Source organism: Hakea prostrata, chromosome 2 (genome assembly GCF_041222555.1).
Source record: "Hakea prostrata isolate BN-2017 chromosome 2, UWA_Hpros_2, whole genome shotgun sequence".
Classification (NCBI taxonomy): domain Eukaryota; kingdom Viridiplantae; phylum Streptophyta; class Magnoliopsida; order Proteales; family Proteaceae; genus Hakea; species Hakea prostrata.
In genome coordinates, this window is record NC_142601.1 from 62,294,124 (window position 1) to 62,315,182 (window position 21,059).

Here is a 21,059-nt window from a genome sequence, read left to right on the forward strand (position 1 = left end):
ACAAATCAGAATCCAGATCCTCTACCCTTATTGAGTTTCGTTCTTACAAGCGCACTCTTTGAGCGGGATACTTAACCTATTGGCTACAACATTGCGCGGGTCGACATGCATAGCGCCTAGTATCCATTGTTTACGGCTAGGACTATTGGGGTATCTAATCCCATTCTCTCCCCTAGCTTTTGTCTCCGTTAGTGGTTCTTCAAGCGACTTTCTATGCGGGATATTTCACCACCGCTAGCTCCAACAACAAAGTGCGGGTCAACATGCATAGCGCCATTGTTTACAACTATGCTATTGGTAGTATCCAATCCCAAGCATCATGCCTAGCGGTTGAACTCCGTTGGTGTTTTTTTGAATATCTATGCATTTCACCGCTATGGGGTGGGAACTAAATTACCGTAATACTTGCCTTGAGTAGTTTCCACCGCATCTCCCCATGGGAGGGCGGGTCTTTAACCGCTTGATTGAACCTTGGAATTTGATGGCAAACTTGAAAAGCCACCTACAAACACTTTACGCACCAACACATTCTAGATAATGCTTGCATCCTCAATATTACCATGGCTATTTTGTGATCTCATCGCATTTGGGAGGGGCTCAAAGAGAATTTCATATTTGATTCATCTGGGTAAATTTTAAAATAAGGTTCTATCTTAACACGTGGTAGAAAAGTGTAAAGGAAGCATAAACCTAACTTTGACAAATCGACAAGTCAACCCACCAACTTTATATTATAGTCATAAATGGTGTAGCACCAACTACTTTGACTTCACCTAGTTATGAGTTATGAACTTATCTTGACTGGCATTTTTAATAAAGCTGAGACATCAATGAACTTATCTTTACTGGCATACTTAATAAAGCTGAGACATCAATTTAATGTATGTTTTATAAGATTATCACACTGAGAACCGGTCCCCCACCCCTGTCCGGTTCAACACAGGGCTAAACTGGTCTTTTCCGCTATCAACTGTACATTACGATAAGAAAACATATCATTCTTTTTTTGTTTTTTTTGGTAATATGAGAGCAAAGCATTTCAAAACAACTCGAGTGTATAAAATTCACGAGAATCACTACGTTTCCTGTGTAATGATGTTTGCGCCGAGAATGCCTTGCAGAGTTGGCAAGGGTCCTGTTCTTCGGCTTCCACACTGAAACAGAGAGAGACACAGATGCTAGATTGGCAGTTAACCTGCTCTCATCTCATTACCTAATCTTCCACTTTCTTTTAAAGGTTTTTTCTATTATTATTATTATTATTTTTTTCAGTTTCAATTCATTTCCGCCATTAGATATCTGGTTCGAGCTTTCTTCAGCTTCTGTGTTATTAATCGTGATCAGTATAAAACAGCTCTCCTTCTCTTCTAGATTTGGGAGAGTAGAGACGCCGAGGATGCCACTTGCTCGGTTTAGAGTAAAGAATGAGTATGGCCTGGGTGCTCCAGAGCTATACAGAACAGAAAATAGCGAAGATCCGAAGGCTATACTTGATGGAGTTGCCGTTGCAGGGCTCGTCGGGATTTTACGGCAGTTGGGCGATCTAGCTGAGTAAGTCTTTGTTCCTCCTTTCGCTATATTTGCTTTTAACTTTCCCCTATTTCTCCAACTCTGTTTGCCTCGTAGTTACCCCCCAAAAAAGGCAATAAACAGAAAAGAAAAAAAAGAGGTCCCTCGATATTGCTAAGTTCTTAATATTTGAATTTCTCGACTCCTGGGAGTTTGTGTCTTTTCTATGTCACACACTGCTTTGGTTTAGTTCGTATCGATTTGTTGTAGTCTGGCCCCTGCAGTGAGGTGTTCTGCTTTAATAGAGTAGTTGTTGGTTTGGTTTGCCCTAGCCAGCAGCTTCGTCTGGATTTTCTTTGCTTCAAGTTCTTATTTCTGGTATGGAAGAGAAACGTGTCCTTGTTTTTGCAGATGAGAGTAGAATAAGGTTGCTGGATAGAAACCCTATATGGTTTTATGTAGTCTTAGGCTTGAGAAATGCACTTCTTGTTTTTATGTGCCTTAAGAGAATAAGAGAATAAGAGCTACTGCTATTAGTTAAAACATAGTAATATGATCAATTAAAATTAAATGCTCCTCTTTCCGGATTCAGGAATGCATGTTGGGATGTTGAAAGTTATGCTGGATTTCTATACTTTTGATCGAAGGTGGAGGATTCTAACCCCCCTCTCCCCGCAAAAAAAAAAAAAAAAAAAAAAACCCTAAAACTTTCCTATTCCTGCCACAAGACATCCCTTCTTTCTTCTTCATTTTATGGCAGCTGGGTAGCAGAGCATAGAAAAAAAAAGAATATAAATGATAACGGATAAAGAATTAAGAGGAGATCTGGGCACATGAACCTGAATGTTTATTTGTGACAAATCATGATCTGCTAATTTGCTAGGTTGATAGTACAGGTCTATACATACTAGAAAGGGCATTGGTTCTAATTATTATTTTGACTTGTGCAAATGACAACTAAAGTTAAATTTGAGGGAAGTTCCTACTTTTGTGTCTGGTCTGCTTGTCATTGCAATCCAACTTAGTTGCACACTAACTTTAGAGGAACCATTAAACTGAGAATTCTGTGGATGAGTGTGTTAATTGAAACTGCTACAGGTCTTCCGATGGCCACAATAATTAACATTAAGAGAGGGATTTAGTTAGGATTGACCAATGTTGCCATGAGGGGGAAAAAACGCATGGAATTCAACTTCCATTTGCAGAGCCATGTCCAGTAACTGCATGAACTTATGGCAGTGTCTGAAATGGTGGCTTGTTGAAGTATGTAAGAATGATCCTTGGTTTATAGATAGCCACAGATCTGGTGTTTGCTGAAGACTTTGAAGGTGATATTTAACTGCATTCTTGTCAACCTATGATTGTCTTTTAAACATCTTGAAGAGTGGATCCTGGACTACAGAAAAATAGAATAATGAGTGGCTTGAGCACAATGAGCAGAAGCTCATATTCAAACAAGTCATGCCATTTTAAAGGAGCAACAAGTCGGAGTTAATTTGCTGATCAAAGGAACCAGTCCGAAGAAACTTGGATGGAAAGGGATAGGATCTAGGAACATATTATCAACATATCCAATCTTTGTCGTACCCCTTAAAGAGAGGAGCAAACTGTGCACCTACAGATAATTCTGTCAATCAAGCTTCATGGATGTGGTCCGTGAGTATGAATATGTTGGTGCTGACGTAGGTTTTGATCATCCTGAAACTGAAATTAGGTCACAACTGTTTGAAATCAGGTTGAAATTTGGCACTTTTTGGGGGTAACACTCGATATGTGATTGGCTGGTCAAAACTAATCGGTACGACCAAACTTGGTGGGTCAAAATTGGTCAAAACTTGATTTTTTTGGTTGAAACTATTGACTTTCCTAAATCTAAGGTTTTGTCTCCATTACCTGCAAAGCCAAGGTTTCAACTGAGATTTGTTTCCTTGATGGTCCGTTAGAAGTTTTTAGGCTGAAATGGAGAAAAATTGGCTGATTGGTGGGAGCAGTGGTATTAGAGGAGTTGTTTGAGTTAAAAACGAAGACAACTAGTTTTTGGTTCTGATACTGTAGAATAGATTACAAATATGTTTGATTAATGCTCAGTTCCACGTTTCAGTGAAGAAATTATATTATATCTATAGTTGCTCATTTGGTTTCTTACATTTGAATCGAGAAATACAATGTGAAACACAACAGAGATAAGATACTGCTCGAGAAATACAATGTGAAACACAACAGAGATAAGATACTGCTTAGGTGATGGTATAGCATGGGATGGTTGAGAAGCTAGTGTTTTAGTTAAGCGTGAACTTTTCTTTTCTGTACAACATGCTGGATTCATCCACTTAAGTGATGATTGTTTCATGATTAAATATATATTATTCGTCTAAGGTGATGCACAAGATGATTGTTTCATGATTAAATATATATTATTCGTCTAAGATGATTTTGAAGGCTCTCCACAACAGTCCTCACAAATTGCATGGTGCTGACTTTGTATGGGTGTTCAGTTTAGTGTTTCTATCCAGCAACTTGGTTACTGGCAAGAACTTATTGAATCCATTGTTTCGGCTCATAGCAAATTAAAAGTAGGTCCTGCTACTCGGCCTAGAGCCTTAAGCATTGTACGAGGATGCTGTAGGAGTCGCTCATTACCTTCTGGGTGGAATAGCCACAACATGGGACAGCTTTTGAGATTAGCTTGTTTTGCCCCTATGGATACTGTTTTTCAACTGTATTTTATAAAAAAGTGTAATTTACTGCTCTCTTGACTCAACAAAAAAACTTATGAGGATAAATAAAAGAAAGTGAAATGAGTTCTGTTCACCATTCATTGTGCTGTGGAAGAAAATCTTTACTTCTGTTATGTCCTTTGGATGCTGGTATAGAGGGTTAAAATTGGTTGACTTCAATGATGCTGATGAAGTAGAAGCTTGTGATGCTATTGATGCAGGTTGGGTATGGATTGCTCCCTGTTTCCTAAGGTAGTGATAACCATTTTGATGATGCCATCTCTTATAATGTTCGGGGACTAAGTTCTCTGAGCCGTTGGGGTAGGGTATTCTAGCACTTTTTTGTTTATCTCTCTCATCAAATGAATAGACCTTGTTGCTTTCCAATGTATGATACCATTTGGTTGAACCTCCTTGGTGCACTCCTCCATGCTGCTTGCTTGGAGGACCCATTCCATAAAGTTTATATTACTTTCAGTATCTGATATTATTGTATTTGGTAGAAGGAAATTCAGTATCTGATTGCACATGAAACAACTGTCACGGTGCCACTCTGGATAGTTACTAACAAAAGAAAGATGAAACTGGGTGGGATTGGGGGATTTGGGGAGAGTACATGAAAGTGCAATTCTGTTGTGTCACCTTGATGTTGATTAGCAGTTAAATGGGTCTTGATTTGAAATCTGACAAGCTCTATCAGCATTGTTGTACTGGAACCCTTTTTTAACCTGAATAATAAGTACTCCTTTTAGAAAGCCTTTGGAACCTCAAGAGTCCATTGTATGGTTTACTGGCATCACTCCAACTATTGAGCTTGAGCTTGAGCTTGAAATATGTTGAAGTGCATATTCTAGTATTTGTTGATACAGGTCCATGACCTGCAGGTATGGTGGCTTCATATATTGATAACCCATCCTGCACGTTACATTGTCGTTAATCTTGGCTTGTTTGAAAGACCATGGGAACAGGAGATCTCTGACTTGAGTCATTCAGATCATTGACTGATTGACCTTTACAAATGTATAGACAGCCTTTTCTTTGGAATGGCCACCAGTAGGACCATCAGGCCTGGTGGCTTAACTAGGACGCCCAATTGCTAGGCCTGAGCAATTCAATACCCTGTTCATTTAAAAAAAGTTCTGTTAATCTACATAATTTTGCAATCTTTTGATATTTAAATTTTGCATTACCTTCATAAATTTTGTCTATCGATTTATTTTTGGAACACTTTGGAACACTGTGTTACAATAAATTTTCTCTGTATTGGAACATCAAACATTGCAGTTTCTTGTTGCAATGATTGAAAAAAAAAGTATTTTTGGTCAAGAATCAATGCTGATTTGAGGGGCTTAGATACGTGTGAGGTTTCATATTCATCAAGTTGGAAGTTGGGGTTTTAGGTTTGCATCCATCGCGTGCTTCAAAATTTTACAATTACTAGCTCCAATGATTGAACTAGAAAACCTGATTTGAGTGCTCAGATACTAGAACTGTTTGATAACCAGGGATTTTAAAGTTCAGGTTACGCTACAATCCATCACTTCCCCCTCCCCCCCCCCCCCCAAAAAAAAAAAAAAAAAAAAAAAAAGAGACACTGTTTCCTTTTTGAGAATTATGTTTAGTTGTGATGCCAATTTAAAGAAATTATGTTGTCATTTCAAGACTTTATATTCTGAGCATGTGCATTTAGTATATCAGTCTGATTCCCAATACAAATTCTTGGTCATGTCTATAGGTTTGCATCAGAGGTTTTTCATGACTTACAAGAGCGAGTTGTAGCCACAGCTTCTAGGAGCCATAAAATGATGGTTCGGGTACAAAACATCGAAAGTGTGCTTCCTCCACTTGAGAAGGCTGTTATGTCCCAATCAAGCCACTTACATTTTGCTTACACAGCTGGTGTGTCTCTTAAATCTCTCATTGATGTTTGTAGTTACATTTTGAATTATGTTGTTTATTTGATTTTGGTTTAGGTTACTTGCTATTATTTGTGATGGCTATGGATTTTCATTTGCTTGGCAGTGTTGGCTAATTTTTATCCAGTTGCAATATTGTATGCATATTTGGACCCTCACTTTGTTAGAGATATTCAACATATAAACATGACATAGTTACTTAGCTTGATTACAATTATATAGTTTTAGTACCTTATACCTAATTGACCCATTTATCTCCAGATTAATGAGTGTATATGTATTACTTAATGGCCTTGCATATGCTTAAGTCTTGGTGCTGAGTTGGTATCGATCATTATTTGATGGATAATATAGTACTTATTTGCGTGATCAGAACAGTAAACAAACAACATTTTTTTCTTTTATCAATAGCACAAAGTCATACAGTAAATAGGACTAGAACCAAAACTGATATATTAATGATTACCTCAAAAGAACATTATAATAGTTTTTTTTTTTTTTTTTTGGGAGGGGGTGTGAGTGTGTGTGCAAATTTTGTTAATTCATAGCAGAACCAAATCTACATGTCAGAATTAAATTAAGCTGAAATCAAGTTTTACCAAATAGAGATGAAAGGGAATGTTGAAATTTTGAATCAATCAGATGGACAGATCTGATTAATAACTGAGAAAAAAAAGAAAGATCACCAAGATAGATTTGTTAATGGTTGAGGAAAATGAGGGAACAATAAGGACAACCTAAATAACACCTGGGCTTCATATTGCATGTTGGATCAATTGGATCTAACACCAACCTATCTTGATCAAACACAAGGAGATTCTAGAGGATCAAGCTTACAAAGAGCAACTTCAAACTTCATTACGGGTGACATGATGAACCCTCTCATTTAAATTCCTTTATATAGTCAATCAAAAGATATGGAAATTAACTACATCTACTAAAAACTAGTTAACACCCACCAACATGAGTATTAACTCAAACCTAATGTTGACCCACCTAATACTCAAGTGTTGACAAAGGATATTCCTTTTGACAATGGAGTTTCTTACTTGCACCCTACACCATCTTTTATTGGCTTTGAGAAATTTCCCAAACTTCCTTTCATATTGGATTGAATTTGGACTTAGGCCTAGCCAATACAGACCAAATTTGTAGCCTGACTCTAATCCACTTGAATGGTCCTCAGCCCATGAAAGTCATGGATTGATTTGGGTCATAATCTTAGGCCGTTGAATGGTTTGGGCCTCTTCTTTCGAGAATATGTCTTCAGCCTTGCATCGATAGGTCTTTCCCTACAAATATGTTGCATCTCTTATACGAGCTCTCTCGTCGAGTGAAAATTATGTTATTAAGCAACTCTACAAAACAAAAGAAAAAGCAATGCTATTTACCCCAAAAAAAATCTATTGCAATTTGCAACTAGTTTTAACCCAACAATCTAAATCTTGATTTCAAGGCCAGTTTTGCTCAGCCCCAAAACCAAGACGTAATTGTACTTTCCCAGGCCAAACTTGAAACCTTGGTTTCAAGGCCCAGAAAGTGGCTTTTGGCCCTAATTTGTTTTGTGGTGCCTACTTTTGACATTTCAACCAAATTCGTGAATTAGGCGAGGAAGAACACTCAAAAGAGCTATTGAATGTTTGATACAGTTAAAACATCCATTTGGTTTATACTATTCTTGGAAATGATATCAAAACAAGGTCAACATTGATTACCAAACATCATTTAATGAAGTGGTATCTCTCCATTTACTTTAGATATATTCATAAATAAGAAAAACACCTCCTCCCCCCCACCCCTGCACGTGGTGAACGGAAAAAATATTAAACAAATAAATGTAATAAAATGGTCAAAAGCTGAAATTCCAAAAGGATAGGAAGTCAGCTGCCTAGTTTTTGGTTGTAATGGTGATTTTTCAACTTCAAATGCCATGGTTTTCCTCTATTATGAAATGTCATTAACATTATTGTGATAGAACATCACTAAAAACCAAAAGAGAGAGACGTAATTGTTTTGTTTTGATGTCTTTATAGTTCGCAATGATCTTAATTAGCATTAGTTATTTTGGAGCACTTCTGTACCAACAAGTGTAGAAAGATTGAAACTAAAAGTTTTCTTTCCATTAAAAAAGAGCAGAAAGTCAAACACATATTGCGTGTTGGTGGTGAGGATGGGGATGGCAGCACACAGTGGTGGCAGTGTTTTGTGAATATCAAGTACGCTTTTCTTCTTTTTTTTTGGGGGGGGGAGTCGGGGACGTTTGTGGTGCAGACTCTTAATGGCCTCGCAGAACCAAGTGCCGTCTTAGTTTCTTGAATCTGGATTGGCACAAACAAGTTTCAGTAAAATTAAGTCGGTTTCTGCAGGAGGTTCAACCAGATTCAGGTCAGAACTAATGTTTCAACCAAAACCTGGTCCTATTTCAAATGACCCAACGTTTTATCTCAGAAACTTGTGTTATTGAGATCTTGAACCATAATTAAGTCAGTTTCTGCAGGTGGTTCAACCAGATTCAGGTCAAAACTAATGTTTTGACCAAAAGCTGGTTCTAACCCAACGTTTTGTCTCAGAAACTTGTGTTACTGAGATCTTGAACCAGGAGAGATAACAATAATAAATCTCCAGCTCATAAGTATTCAAGCTATGTTATCCGTTCTAATGATTTTGGAGCGACCACATTGACTTGATCTCATCATCCATTCATTGTGGTCTCCAAGTTAGGACATAGAACCATGAAGACGTTGCGAGGCTTGATCATGAAAGGTAACCTGTTTTCTGACAGTTTCTGCTTGTTAGAACCTTGCTAATTTTCTTCTGTTAAGTGTACTCTACTTGGTGGCCTTGTCTCATAATTGATACCAAGGATAAGTGTTACTGGAAGATTTTTTCTTCTTCTTTGAACTAATAGCTTCTTCTTCTTCTTCTTCTTCTTCTCTCTCTCTCTCTCTCTCTCTCTCTCTCTCTCTCTCTCTCTCTCTCTCTCTCTCTCTCTCTCTCTCTCTCTTTGTGTGTGGGGGTGGGGGTTAATTGTTTTATATATACGGATGGGGTTTCGCCCTTGGCCCCAAGGAAATTCGAACTCTTGACCTTATACTATGAGGTTTTGGTCTTTGCTAACCCCTTGCGGTTGTGTTATTGGAAATTAATAAGATAAAGCATTAAGCGGTGTGGCAATGGGTTTGGTTATTATTTTATATTTACGGATAGGGCTTCGCACCTGGCCCCAAAGAGATTTGAACTCCTAACCTCATACTATGAGGTGTTGGTCTTTGCCAACCCCTTGGGGTTGTGTTCTTGGAAGTTAATAAGATAAAGCATTAAGCGGTGTAGCAATGGGTTTGGTAATTATTTTATATATACGGACGAGGCTTTGCCCCTGGCCCCAAGGAGATTCGAACTCTTGACCTCATACTATGAGGTGTTCATCTTTTGCCAACCCCTTGGGGTTGTGTTATTGGAAGTTGATAAAGATAAAGCATTAAAGTGTCAATGGGTTTGCATCATATAATTTTTTTAAGGGTTCTAATGCATCTACTCGGAGCTTCTTTGGGCCTAGTTTCCATTTTTATGGCATTTCATATTTTGTATGTCCATAGGATGGTCTGATGAGTTTCAATTCCACCCCCACCCCCAAAAAAAAAAGAAAAGAAAAGAAATGAACGTATGCCAGATAATTTATGATTAATGTTTATAATTTTGATGCTTGTTCTTATGCTTGCAATTATTTTTTAAGTTTGAAGGCTCTGAATTCTACTTGCTAAAAATAAATTGATATAATGAATTTGAGTGTTTGACTCGTTAAATCTGTCTTGTGTTGCTTCCGAGGTAGTATTGGTTCTTAAATGTATTGATCAGGCATTTCTGATTCTTAACAAAAAAACTTTGCCCTGTAGGTTCTGATTGGCGTCACAAAGTTCGAATAGAGAAAAATCAGCTCATCTACAGTGACTTGCCTCAGTTCATTGTTGATTCTTATGAAGAATGCCGTGATCCACCGCGTCTGCATTTACTCGACAAGTATAATTTTATTTTTTGACTTTGGTTCTAAATTTTGATTCTGATTTACGACACATTGAATATAATTTGTCTAATCCAGATTTGACATTGGTGGTTCTGGAGCGTGTATGAAAAGATATTCAAATCCATCCTTTTTTAGGAGTGTACTGTCTAGTTCTGAATCCACTGATAAATTCAAAAGAGAAAAGAAGACTCGTAAAACTAAGGTATGTATTTGCTTAAAAGAAGGAAAAGGAAACAGAAGAGAAAACCAACGTTTTTGAAGGAGTTCATTGGATTTATACATTTCATAGCTTAATGAAATGGATGATGTGGTTTAGTCTCCCACAGTCCCACTAATCCTCGTTGTTCAAAGGGGACTGTTTAAAGGGGACAGTGTGTATGAAATTTCCTGGTTGTACGTATTGCCCCCGTGGAAATGATTTTTGGGATTGTGGACAATTGGATGAATTTCATGATTTCTGGGGTTATGGTCATAAATAGTCTTCATTTATTATGAAAGCTAGATGTTTTCTTCAAAATTGTTCCACTGCAATACATATTTTGATGGATAACTAACTATTGCATAGGAGTCTCTTTTATGTTTCTATTCCTGTGTATAAAGTTTCTTTTTGATAATTTGTTTGGACAGAGAAGGGGATCTAGGCATAGGAATGGAGAAATTTCACGTGTTGGGTCAACAGCCGGTCAAAGTGGACGGTATGTATGTGTGTTTGTGTTATTACCTTTCTATCGAAGCTGAGGCATAGATAGAGACAGGATAGAGCAGTTGTAGTATTTTAATTTCTTGGGTCTGGGGTATGGTTTTAAATGGTGTAGCCAACACTTTACATTTCCATCTTCATTCAAGCATAGCTAACTGGTTGGTTTCTGAACAGAATGCAGTTTGCAACTCTGGATAGAATGGGTCAGAGCTCTGCTGGTGAGACTGTTCCTCTGCGTGATGTGAGTTCAAATTCTGGATTGCGAGACCATTCCATGTCTTTTGACTCAAGATGCATGTCAGGGTATATTGAAATCAAATCATTGCTGTTTTGTATTTAACAATTCACGTAAGAGTTTTTTCTTTCCATCTTAGTGAAACAAGACTAATTGGTAGTCTGAAATGAACAGAATGCTGTTTGCTTCCCCAACAACAAATGGACAGAGCTCTGACGCTGAGACCATCTCCTTGTTTGAGGTGCGATCGAATTCTGAGCTGCAGGACCTTTCTCCGTCTTTTGATCCAATGAGTAAGATGGGTTGCACTGAATTTGTTCTTGATGGAAGGTCTTCCATACAAACTGAAAAGCAAGATTCTGAAGAATCGGTCACCTCAAGGTTGAAAACAGAGTGCTCTGAAACCCTTCATACTGTTCCTGATAAACTAAATGGAACTATGGACAATGATTTGACACATGGGTCACTGCAAGAGCAAGGTGCCCAGAATTCATCTTTTGTTACTTGGGATGAAAAGACAGAAATACTAAAATCTGAGTTTCTACAGTGTGACGATATTAATGATGGCCAGTGTGAAGCCTCAGAGTTGCAAACAACAAGCTCTGGAATTAATATTTTGGTGAAGGAAACTTCATTGCTTGGGTATGGTAATTCCAATGAAATCTTGTTTGTTAATGAAAACATGCCAGCATCAGTCACTACAGGCAATCAGTTTGATGAGGTTGAAAGTGAGCTAGACAATTACATGGATGCACTGAACACCATGGAATCAGAAATTGAAACCGATACTGAGTGCCAGACCAAGCGAGAAGTAGATTGCATGTCGTTCAACTTTGAAGGTTCTGATATGGAATTTGAAGCTGGTAAAATGGAAAGGACAATTGGTCAAAATTCAGATTCATCTGATACTGAAACTCATAACCGATCTTACAGTTCCTCAAGCGAAGAAGTATCTCCAATCTCCAACAAAGTGACAACTGCAGAGGGTTTGCCTGATCCAGAAAGTCCCCAAATCAACGGTATATCTTTTCCCCAAACTGACACTGAGTGCCAGACCAAGCAAGAAGTAGATTGCACCTTGTTCGACTTTGAAAGTACTGATATGGAATTTGGAGCTGGTAAAATGGTAAAGACGATTGGTCAAAATTCAGATTCATCTGATACTGAAACTCGTAACCCAACTTACAATTCCTCAAGCGAAGAAATGTCGCGGATCTCCAACAAAGTGATAGCTGCAGAGGGCTTGCCTGATCCAGAAAGTCCCCAAATCACCGGTATATCTCTCCCCCAAACTGACACTGAGTGCCAGACCAAGCAAAAAGTAGATTGCACCTTGTTTGACATTGAAAGTATTGATATGGAATTTGGGGCTGGTAAAATGGTAAAGACGATTGGTCAAAATTTAGATTCATCTGATACTGAAACTTGTAACCCAACTTACAGTTCCTCAAGCGAAGAAATTTCTCGGTTCTCCAACAAAGTGATAGCTGCAGAGGGTTTGCCTGATCCAGAAAGTGCCCAAATCACCAGTATACCTTTTCCCCATGCTGATACTGAGTACCAGACCAAGCGAGAAGTAGATTACACCTTGTTCGACTTTGAAAGTACTGATATGGAATTTGGAGCTGGTAAAATGGTAAAGGGGATTGGTCAAAATTTAGATTCATCTGATACTGAAACTTGTAACCCAACTTACAGTTCCTCATGCGAAGAAATGTCTCGGATCTCCAACAAAGTGGTAGGGGCAGAGAGTTTGCCTGATCCAGAAACTCCCCAAATCACCAGTATACCTTTTCCCCATGCTGATACTGAGTACCAGACCAAGCGAGAAGTAGATTACACCTTGTTCGACTTTGAAAGTACTGATATGGAATTTGGAGCTGGTAAAATGGTAAAGGCGATTGGTCAAAATTTAGATTTATCTGATACTGAAACTCGTAACCCATCTTACAGTTCCTCATGCGAAGAAATGTCTCGGATCTCCAACAAAGTGATAGCGGCAGAGGGTTTGCCTGATCCAGAAACTCCGCAAATCACTAATATATCTTTTCCTACCTTGGAAGGCCTGGCCAGTTCTGACTTTTATGAAAATAGCAATGTCTTTAATTATTCAAGAGAAAATATGGTTGAATCAATTACCCCTGATCCTTCACTCTCCAGAATGCCCAATGTACATGCCCCTTTGAGTGACAAGATTGAAAGGAGCTTGTCCAAATCTCGAGAAGTTGATACTGAAACTTCTAGTACATCTCCTATTCAGTTCTGGACAAATGGTGGCTTGTTAGGACTTGAGCCATCAAAACCTCCAGATTGCAGTTTGTCGAATGTTCCAAGTCAGCGTTCTTCAGATGATACTAAAGATGGCTTACATGATGTTTCAAATAACAGTGTTGTACCAAGATCACATTCGGATGAGTCTGTAGGGAAGCTAGAAAAAGAACTGGACTCTGTGGGGGTGGAAGTTAAATCGTCTGATAGCATCAGCCCAGTTGAGGATCACTTGGTCAAAAATGTGGAAAACATGGTCCAGCCAGTTCATCAATCTCAATGCTCCACATCATGCAATGGTCAGCAAAATGATTGTGCCTCCGGGAATGAAGTTCCTTTCGAATCCAGTGTCTCTGAATCCATTATTAAGAAATCTGAAGCTTCACATAACAACTCTAGTCATGCACCTGAGTTGCCAGTTGTAAAAACATCACTTGATGAATCTGGCCAAGAAAATAATGAGAGTTTATCTAATATGCTTGATATTGGCCCTGGATTACTGGTGAATGGTTTCAGAAGAAAATCATCATTCCATGAAGAGAGATATGAAACTGCATCCTCTGTGAAAAATTGTCCTGTAATGTTGCAGGAACCTTTTCAGAATGAACAGATGAAAGGGAAAGCTCAAGTTGAAAATCAAACTTCTCTTGAAAGAACTCCAAAAGGACAGACTGGATGTGTATACCCAGAAAACTCACCTTCTTCTTCACCACCTTTAGAATACATGAATATTTCATTCCACTCCATAAATGGCTTTGAGACTTCCAAACTGAAGCTAAAATTTCCTGATGGACATCGTTTCCATGAAAACATCAGAGATGTTGTATTTCCTTCATTCCAATTACTCCCAGAGCATTCTACTCAGCAGTATGTTGATTCTGAGTCCGATGACGACACATTCTGTAGATCTTCTCCATGTACATCTGAGGATCTGCTTAGGCATCATTCTGAGTCAAGTTCTGGGCAGTGGGAATCTGGTGACTCCTCTGGAAGTGACAACGAGGAATTAGCTGATGTTTTACATAGAGTCTCGTCAGTTGAATCTATGTCAGCCTCCTTGGAACATTTTCATTCAGGTCCTTCACTTGATCTTCCAAGTTTTGATGCGTTCAATCCTTTAATGGATCAGCATGTAAGTATAAGCAGTTCTGTTCTGATGGATATTCAAAAGCCACAGTTGCAACATTGTAATGAATCACAGGCACTACTGCCTTCTCTACCTTCATTGCAATTCCGTACGGTGATGCCCCAGTTGGATACAGTGGAAGGTCAACGAGGGGCTACATCTGATGTTGTGGATCATCCAAATGGTCAGATATTTCCGAGTTCAACCAACAGTCAGAAACCTCCTGTTCCGTCTAAGCCACCACAGATTGAGGAGGCCACGGAATGTCCAGTAAATGAGAAGGTGATTAAGATTTTAGTTTTCATGTGTGATTTAAGAGTGGATATGTTTGTGACAAATAAATTGTTCCTTTATCTTGGTTATTAATCCATGTATGCCACTGGATCAGCAGGAGTTAAATGAATCCACTCAGTCCAGAGAAGCTAATCAGGCTGCCAATGTGAAGGAAGTGGAGGAGAGGGGAAGACTTAATGTGTCAAATCAGAAAAAAGGTTAGTAGTTTTCTACTTCAATTGTTTCAAAATTCACATCGAATGTAGGAAATTATAATTAATTATGGAACGTAACACCAGATTTTATTTATTATAATACACAGAGAATTCTGATTTTAGCATCATTACCTGATTTGACCAGTTATGTAAAACTACAATCAGGTGTGCATCCTGGTTGGTGCTGAAGTGATCTGAAAGTCCCACATTCTTCTTTATCATTATTTTATCAACCCTAATTAATTTATGTATTTTCTGACATGTATTGGCGTTGAGTTAGGAGCTTTTTTTTGGAAGAAAAGTAGCGAGTAAGATTTAAGGGTTGGAAAACTTGTACTTGTTTCTACCCGTTACCAGAAAATAGGATGGTTCGGTTGGAGTTAGAAACTTACTAGACAGCTTTTGGAAGTGTACTTTCTTGTCCGCTGCTTGTCTGGTGAATTGGCACCCCAACTCCCATTCCAGCCTCTCAAAATCCTTTCTATTCAGTAGCACATTGGCACTATTCATGGAATTCATCATGTTTTGTCTATCTTGATCCTCTTCCGTGTCCTCTCTCTCCCTCCAAATTCTACTCCAATTCTATTTCCTCTCTCCTGCTAAATTCCACCCTACTTCCATTTCACTTTCATGGACATGTTGGTTGCCCCACCAACATGTGGATCCTCCATTACTACCCACCCACCCACAACTCTCATCTAAACCAACATCTCCTTTCTTGGCTTCATGAGATTTTGTACGAACTTCCAAGAAAGCACACTTTGTGAAATTGTCATCGCTGGAGTTTCTCTCAATGAAAGGATCACGTAGGACATTAGAAAAGAAGAAATAATGATTCCAAACTTAAGGGGTTGAGATGAGTTAATCTATGAAACTTTAGGAAGAGTAGGAAAGGAACCCCCCCCCCCCTCCCCCTCTTTTTTTGGGGTCTGGAAGGGAAACAGACTGGTCCATGTCAGTTGGGTTTCTGTGGTGGTCAGGTCTTGAGTATGTCTCTGTAACTTTTCAATTTTGCTATGTATAACTTCTTTGTTCAAGTGTTGAGGGTACTTAGGTCAATCTGTCCTATTTTTGTATGCTATTCATGTGGTTTGGTCATATTTGATTTGGTGTGTGATTGGGTTATTTATTTGTCTGGATCAAGTATGTTTTGTCCACAATTTAGGTTATCTGTGTTATCATTTTTTTTTTTTTTTTTTGGTTTTTGTTTTTAACCTATTTCAAAAAAGATAATGAAAATAATTTGGTAACTAGTGACATGATAGATTGTAGAATGAGAAACCGTTAACACTAACCTGAAATGTAAATATTTTATAACAATTATGAAGTAATAGGTCCAAACATGAAGAGTTAGCATTGAAGTTATAACTTTTTACAAAGAAATGTGCCCAAAGCCTATGTATAGTTCAAAGTTGTGGTGAAGAGTTTCTCTTCACTGTAAAACAAAATAAAACTGATATACTTTGAGCTTCTTGAATTTATCCAATGGAACTGCTGGAGATTATCTACAACACTGACATCTCCAGAAACCAGTCTTGGGTTCTTGGCTATTGTCTTTGAAAATATCTTAGTCATTGTCATTTATCACTAGACTCACTACAAAGAGAAAAGAAGGAAAATATATAACTATTTAAATAAAAACAAAATAATCTGATAAACCAGATTAGAAAGTGATATGGCTAAGGGCCTGAGTTTAACACCTTCCTGTACCAAAACCTTTGCCCTGAGGTAGTTTTGCACTTGTATGTAATCCAACTCCACTTGAGAGAGAAACCAATCTCGAGGCCCATGGCCTTAGCTTCAACATAGGCCACAGAAACTAGGGTCTTCATGCTTTCCATGCAGAGAAGCAATCACATTTGAGACCAATTGGGAAAGAAAAGTTAGGTGCTTTTACCTTTAAAAACTGAAAGCCTGGGTCTCAGGCTCTCAGCTATGATCTTTGGCTTAAAGGAATAAGAGAGAGAGAGAGAGATTATGTGTTAAAGTATAATATTTTTTTCAACTGAACCCCACTTTATGCATGTGCTCATTCATTTATACTGCATAAATAACCATGAGGTCCATAATAGAAGAATGGATCTTGACTGAGACTTCTATGGTTAGAATTGGATTTTATCATTGCTAAAAAAAATTTAAGATAGTGCAAGCCCCTTCATCGATGTTATCACATAATGGATTCGCATGCAAGGAAAATGACACTGCAAAACCCTAATCCATATCAATATAGGCAATAAATAGAATTTTGGCCGGCAGTATAGGCCCAAAAACATTTGGGGAAAAAAATTCAATATTAATATTAAATAATAATATGATTTAGGTGTGACTGTAATTAATTTAAGCCAAATGCCACTAAACTTGTGATTGTTTAGTTGAGCACTCAGTCCAGCCAACCTCCCTGTGTTGCTCTCTCGTCTTTCAGGAACCTACAAAACAGTGTGATTTGTCTGATGTTTCTTTACTCTTGTTGAACTATCAGCAATTTAACCTCAAGCGCACAATACCTTCAAGGAAACCCCTCTCACCAGATGCACCAACCAATGTCAAGGTAGCTGCTATTTTGGAGAAGGCAGATGCCATCCGTCAGGTTAGGGTTCAATTTATTTTCCTCAGTTTGTCTTCTTGCCATGCAATGTGTGTTGACTAGTGATCTTACAAGTATGGGAAAAATGCAGGCTTGTGTGGGAAGTGATGAGGGAACAGATGAGAACTGGAGTGATGATTGATTTCACTGGCACTATCAAGTAGTTGAATTTATGGGTTGCCACCCTTGTATTTTCCAGATGAAGCTGTAATATATGTGAATAATCACAAGTCCTTTTTTGTAATCAAATTTGTAGTGTTGATGTTTCATTTTATGATGCTTCTTTTTTTTCTTCTTATTAGTCTCAAATTAGGATGTAAACCACGAGCTAAGATAATTGTTTCAGGGTAAAGTATTCTCGATCACATTAATTTGCGCTCCCCTTCTCCATGGACAAGTCTCGCTTGCAGTTATTTATTCACATTGTCTGATTGATGAGGAGGCATTCATATGGGTTTGGCATATTCCATTTGTCTCTGGTTCTTATTTATTTATTTAGTGGTGGGATTTTTATTCATTTGCTTTGTGAATTGCAATATGTGCACTTGAATTTTCATTTCCGGGGAGGTCCTGGGTTCGCACCCACTCGGCGGTTGATGCCAATGATGGGCTAGTCAAGTGGTTAAAGACCCTCCCTTCCACACGGGGAGGTCTTGGGTTTGGGTGGGCGGCATATATTAGTAATTTAGTTCCCACCCCATAGTAACAAGCTACCTTAAAAAAAAAAAAAAAACAAGGGCGGGTTGAGAAGTCAATTTGTTAATATCATCCATAATCATTCTAATATTAAAACAAGTTTCTCTTGAATATTGTAAAGATGTGCAACTTTTGGGAGGTAATTCTAATTAGAGTCAACTAGGGCAATCTTTTTCTATTAATGAAGATAGATCAACTGTTCAGACTGTTTCAGGTAATTAAGAAAGATTATATGAAATCTATTTGCAGAAACCCTATATACATATACGAAATTTATTTCTCACTTGCTGACTTTTCCATAAACAAATGCCATGATAATCTGGAAACAGTATAATTGGCCTAATAGGGGGAGAAAAAAAACAAGAATGAGATTTAAAAAAGCCAATTCTTCAACATGATTTTGTCACCACAGAGTTGATTATGGACTTAGGCATGCCCTCAGATGTAGCCTCTCCATACACAAATTTCAGATGGTGACAGCCAACACCAAATTAAATGAATTCTTGGTTGTGTCTTCTATCTATCAAAGCTTAGAAGCTTTAGTTACCTAAATGTTGTAATCAGAAGTTCTGGCTCACCAAGTTACCTGGTGACCAAATTTTCCTTTCCTGTCACGATTGCTTATACACTGCAGTGTTTGAGACACAAAGGTATCTGGGTACATCGTGAGGCAGGTTTTATGTCATGAGTGGTTTGCAATCTTTTCTCCATTTTTTGGTGAAACTATTCTCACAATCTATCTGGGTAAGCATCATCTGTATCATCTGAAACATATAAATCCTTAATTACCTGATGTGTATATTTACATTTGTCGCATATGTATGTTCTTCCTCTGGTATAATTGTGTATATAGTGGGTTCAATGAACCTTGCAGATAGAGGTGTTTCAACGATGATATCATCTCTTACCAAAAAAAATGATCATATCATCAAATAATGAGTGAAAACCTACACTGAGAGAGGTTTGAAAGTATAATTAAATTACAACTTATACGTCAATGACTAATAGAATAAGATAGACGTTAAATAGCCGTTAGCTTAATTTTGAAAATCAAATTTTAGAAATCTTTTTTAACCGTTAGTATTTAAATGTAGAATATCTTCCTTGTATTCAAAATTGTATTTCTTAAATATTTTACTATATAAATAAATCCTGCAATACCAAAACATGATTATCATTGGTAATATTGCAATCCCCAATCTAGATTACAAAACCTGTAGGAAGAAAGATCATTTTGTTCGTGCTTGTATTAATGCAACGTTGACAAAATCCCTTTCATCTCACATTTTTGGCCTTCCCACTTCTAAAGATGTTTGGAATGTCTTAGCCGAACTATTTCAACAATAATCTATTGCCAGAAGAACTTATTTTCGAAACGAGTTTTAGACTATTAATAAAGGATCCTCCACAATCACTGAATACCTTAGGCGGATCAAATGCATTGCAAATTCCCTAGCTGTAATTAATGACAAGTTACAAGATTCAAATTTGGTAGCATATACTTTGAATGGCCTAAGTCCGGACTACATTAACTTTATTAATATTGTTGAGAATATTAACCCACATATTTCATTTCTAAACCTTCGAGCTACATTATCAACACATGAACAACGACTCCATCGTGGCTATAGTAATACCAATTTCATTATTCCTGATCCCACCTCCCCCATAGTTCTCCTTAGCTTCAATTTAAATCAATAACCAAACAATTGACCCCAACATTATTACAACCCAAATCAATTCCCAACCACTAACCCAATACCAAATAACTGTGGATCCTCTAATGTCCCTCCAAAACACTACTCACCATCTCATCGATCTCCCATCACTATGTTCAACTCTCAAATGCCAAATTTGTGTTAAAATTGGCCATCCAGCTAGCAAGTGCTATTTTTTTATACTCGTAAAGTCGAAATGGTGCTTTGTTGCCCCCTCCCACACCATATGTGCACCAACACAATCTCAACAAATTATACTACAACAATCAACTACTTATAATGGAGTCTGGAGATTATCAGGTTTCAGTCGGTGACGCTATGAAAATCCCTATGACTCAAACTGGATCATCACTTTTGAATACTTTGTCAACATCTTTGCATTTAAATGATATTCTTGTTGTCATACAAATTTTCAAAATTTACTTTCAATTTCTCAACTTACTACTGATAATAATTTCTCTATTGAATTTTCTTCCTAGGGTTTTTGCATAAAGAATTTGAAGTCCTGCACTAAAGGGGACCATCATAGATAAGCTTTGCTCACTTTCAGCTAATGTTGTGCCTTCTTTGGTTCTTTATAGTTCTAAAGTATCTTATGAAATGGTTTGGTCACCCATCTCCATCAATTTAAAATAAATACGGAAGTACAATAGATCAAAATAAACACCGGAGGCCACACGGAAAACACAAAATTACCACCATGAATATTAGTACCATCCAGAGCATTATTGTGACTATAGGGACCAACACAAATTGTCCGAGTGAGACATTCTATATTATTTAAGATGATACCGACATGGCTATCTGCACATAAACGACGGACATTGCGCACCAGCCACACACCCGAACGAATGACGCAAAAGGAAACACGCCCAACAAAAAAGAATCACGGCAATATGCCAAAGGTACGGAGGAGGCACAGACGGAACAAACCGGAGCCAACACCGACACAGAAGCAACATAGAAAGCACGAAGGCACAGATACATCTGAGAGTTTTTGTTCACTATGTTTCCCAATAAGCAATCGGAAGACAAATGGACCCAATCCAAACCTGCGACGGTTAGGCAAATACGAGGATAT

The 21,059-nt window shown here is 37.9% G+C and overlaps 1 protein-coding gene across 1 annotated transcript; it reads left to right on the forward strand.

Annotated features, from left to right (window-relative positions):
* Window positions 1–1,045: 1,045 nt before the first annotated feature.
* On the forward strand, window positions 1,046–18,033 carry LOC149025494 (SCAR-like protein 2). Its single transcript, XM_089145712.1, is given in 12 exon segments — window positions 1,046–1,237; window positions 1,372–1,551; window positions 5,962–6,125; window positions 10,036–10,159; window positions 10,239–10,365; window positions 10,791–10,858; window positions 11,038–11,166; window positions 11,273–14,774; window positions 14,884–14,952; window positions 14,954–14,983; window positions 17,460–17,567; window positions 17,656–18,033. Coding segments are annotated over 11 exon segments (4,527 nt in total). The 5' UTR covers window positions 1,046–1,237; window positions 1,372–1,396; the 3' UTR covers window positions 17,707–18,033.
* Window positions 18,034–21,059: the final 3,026 nt, after the last annotated feature.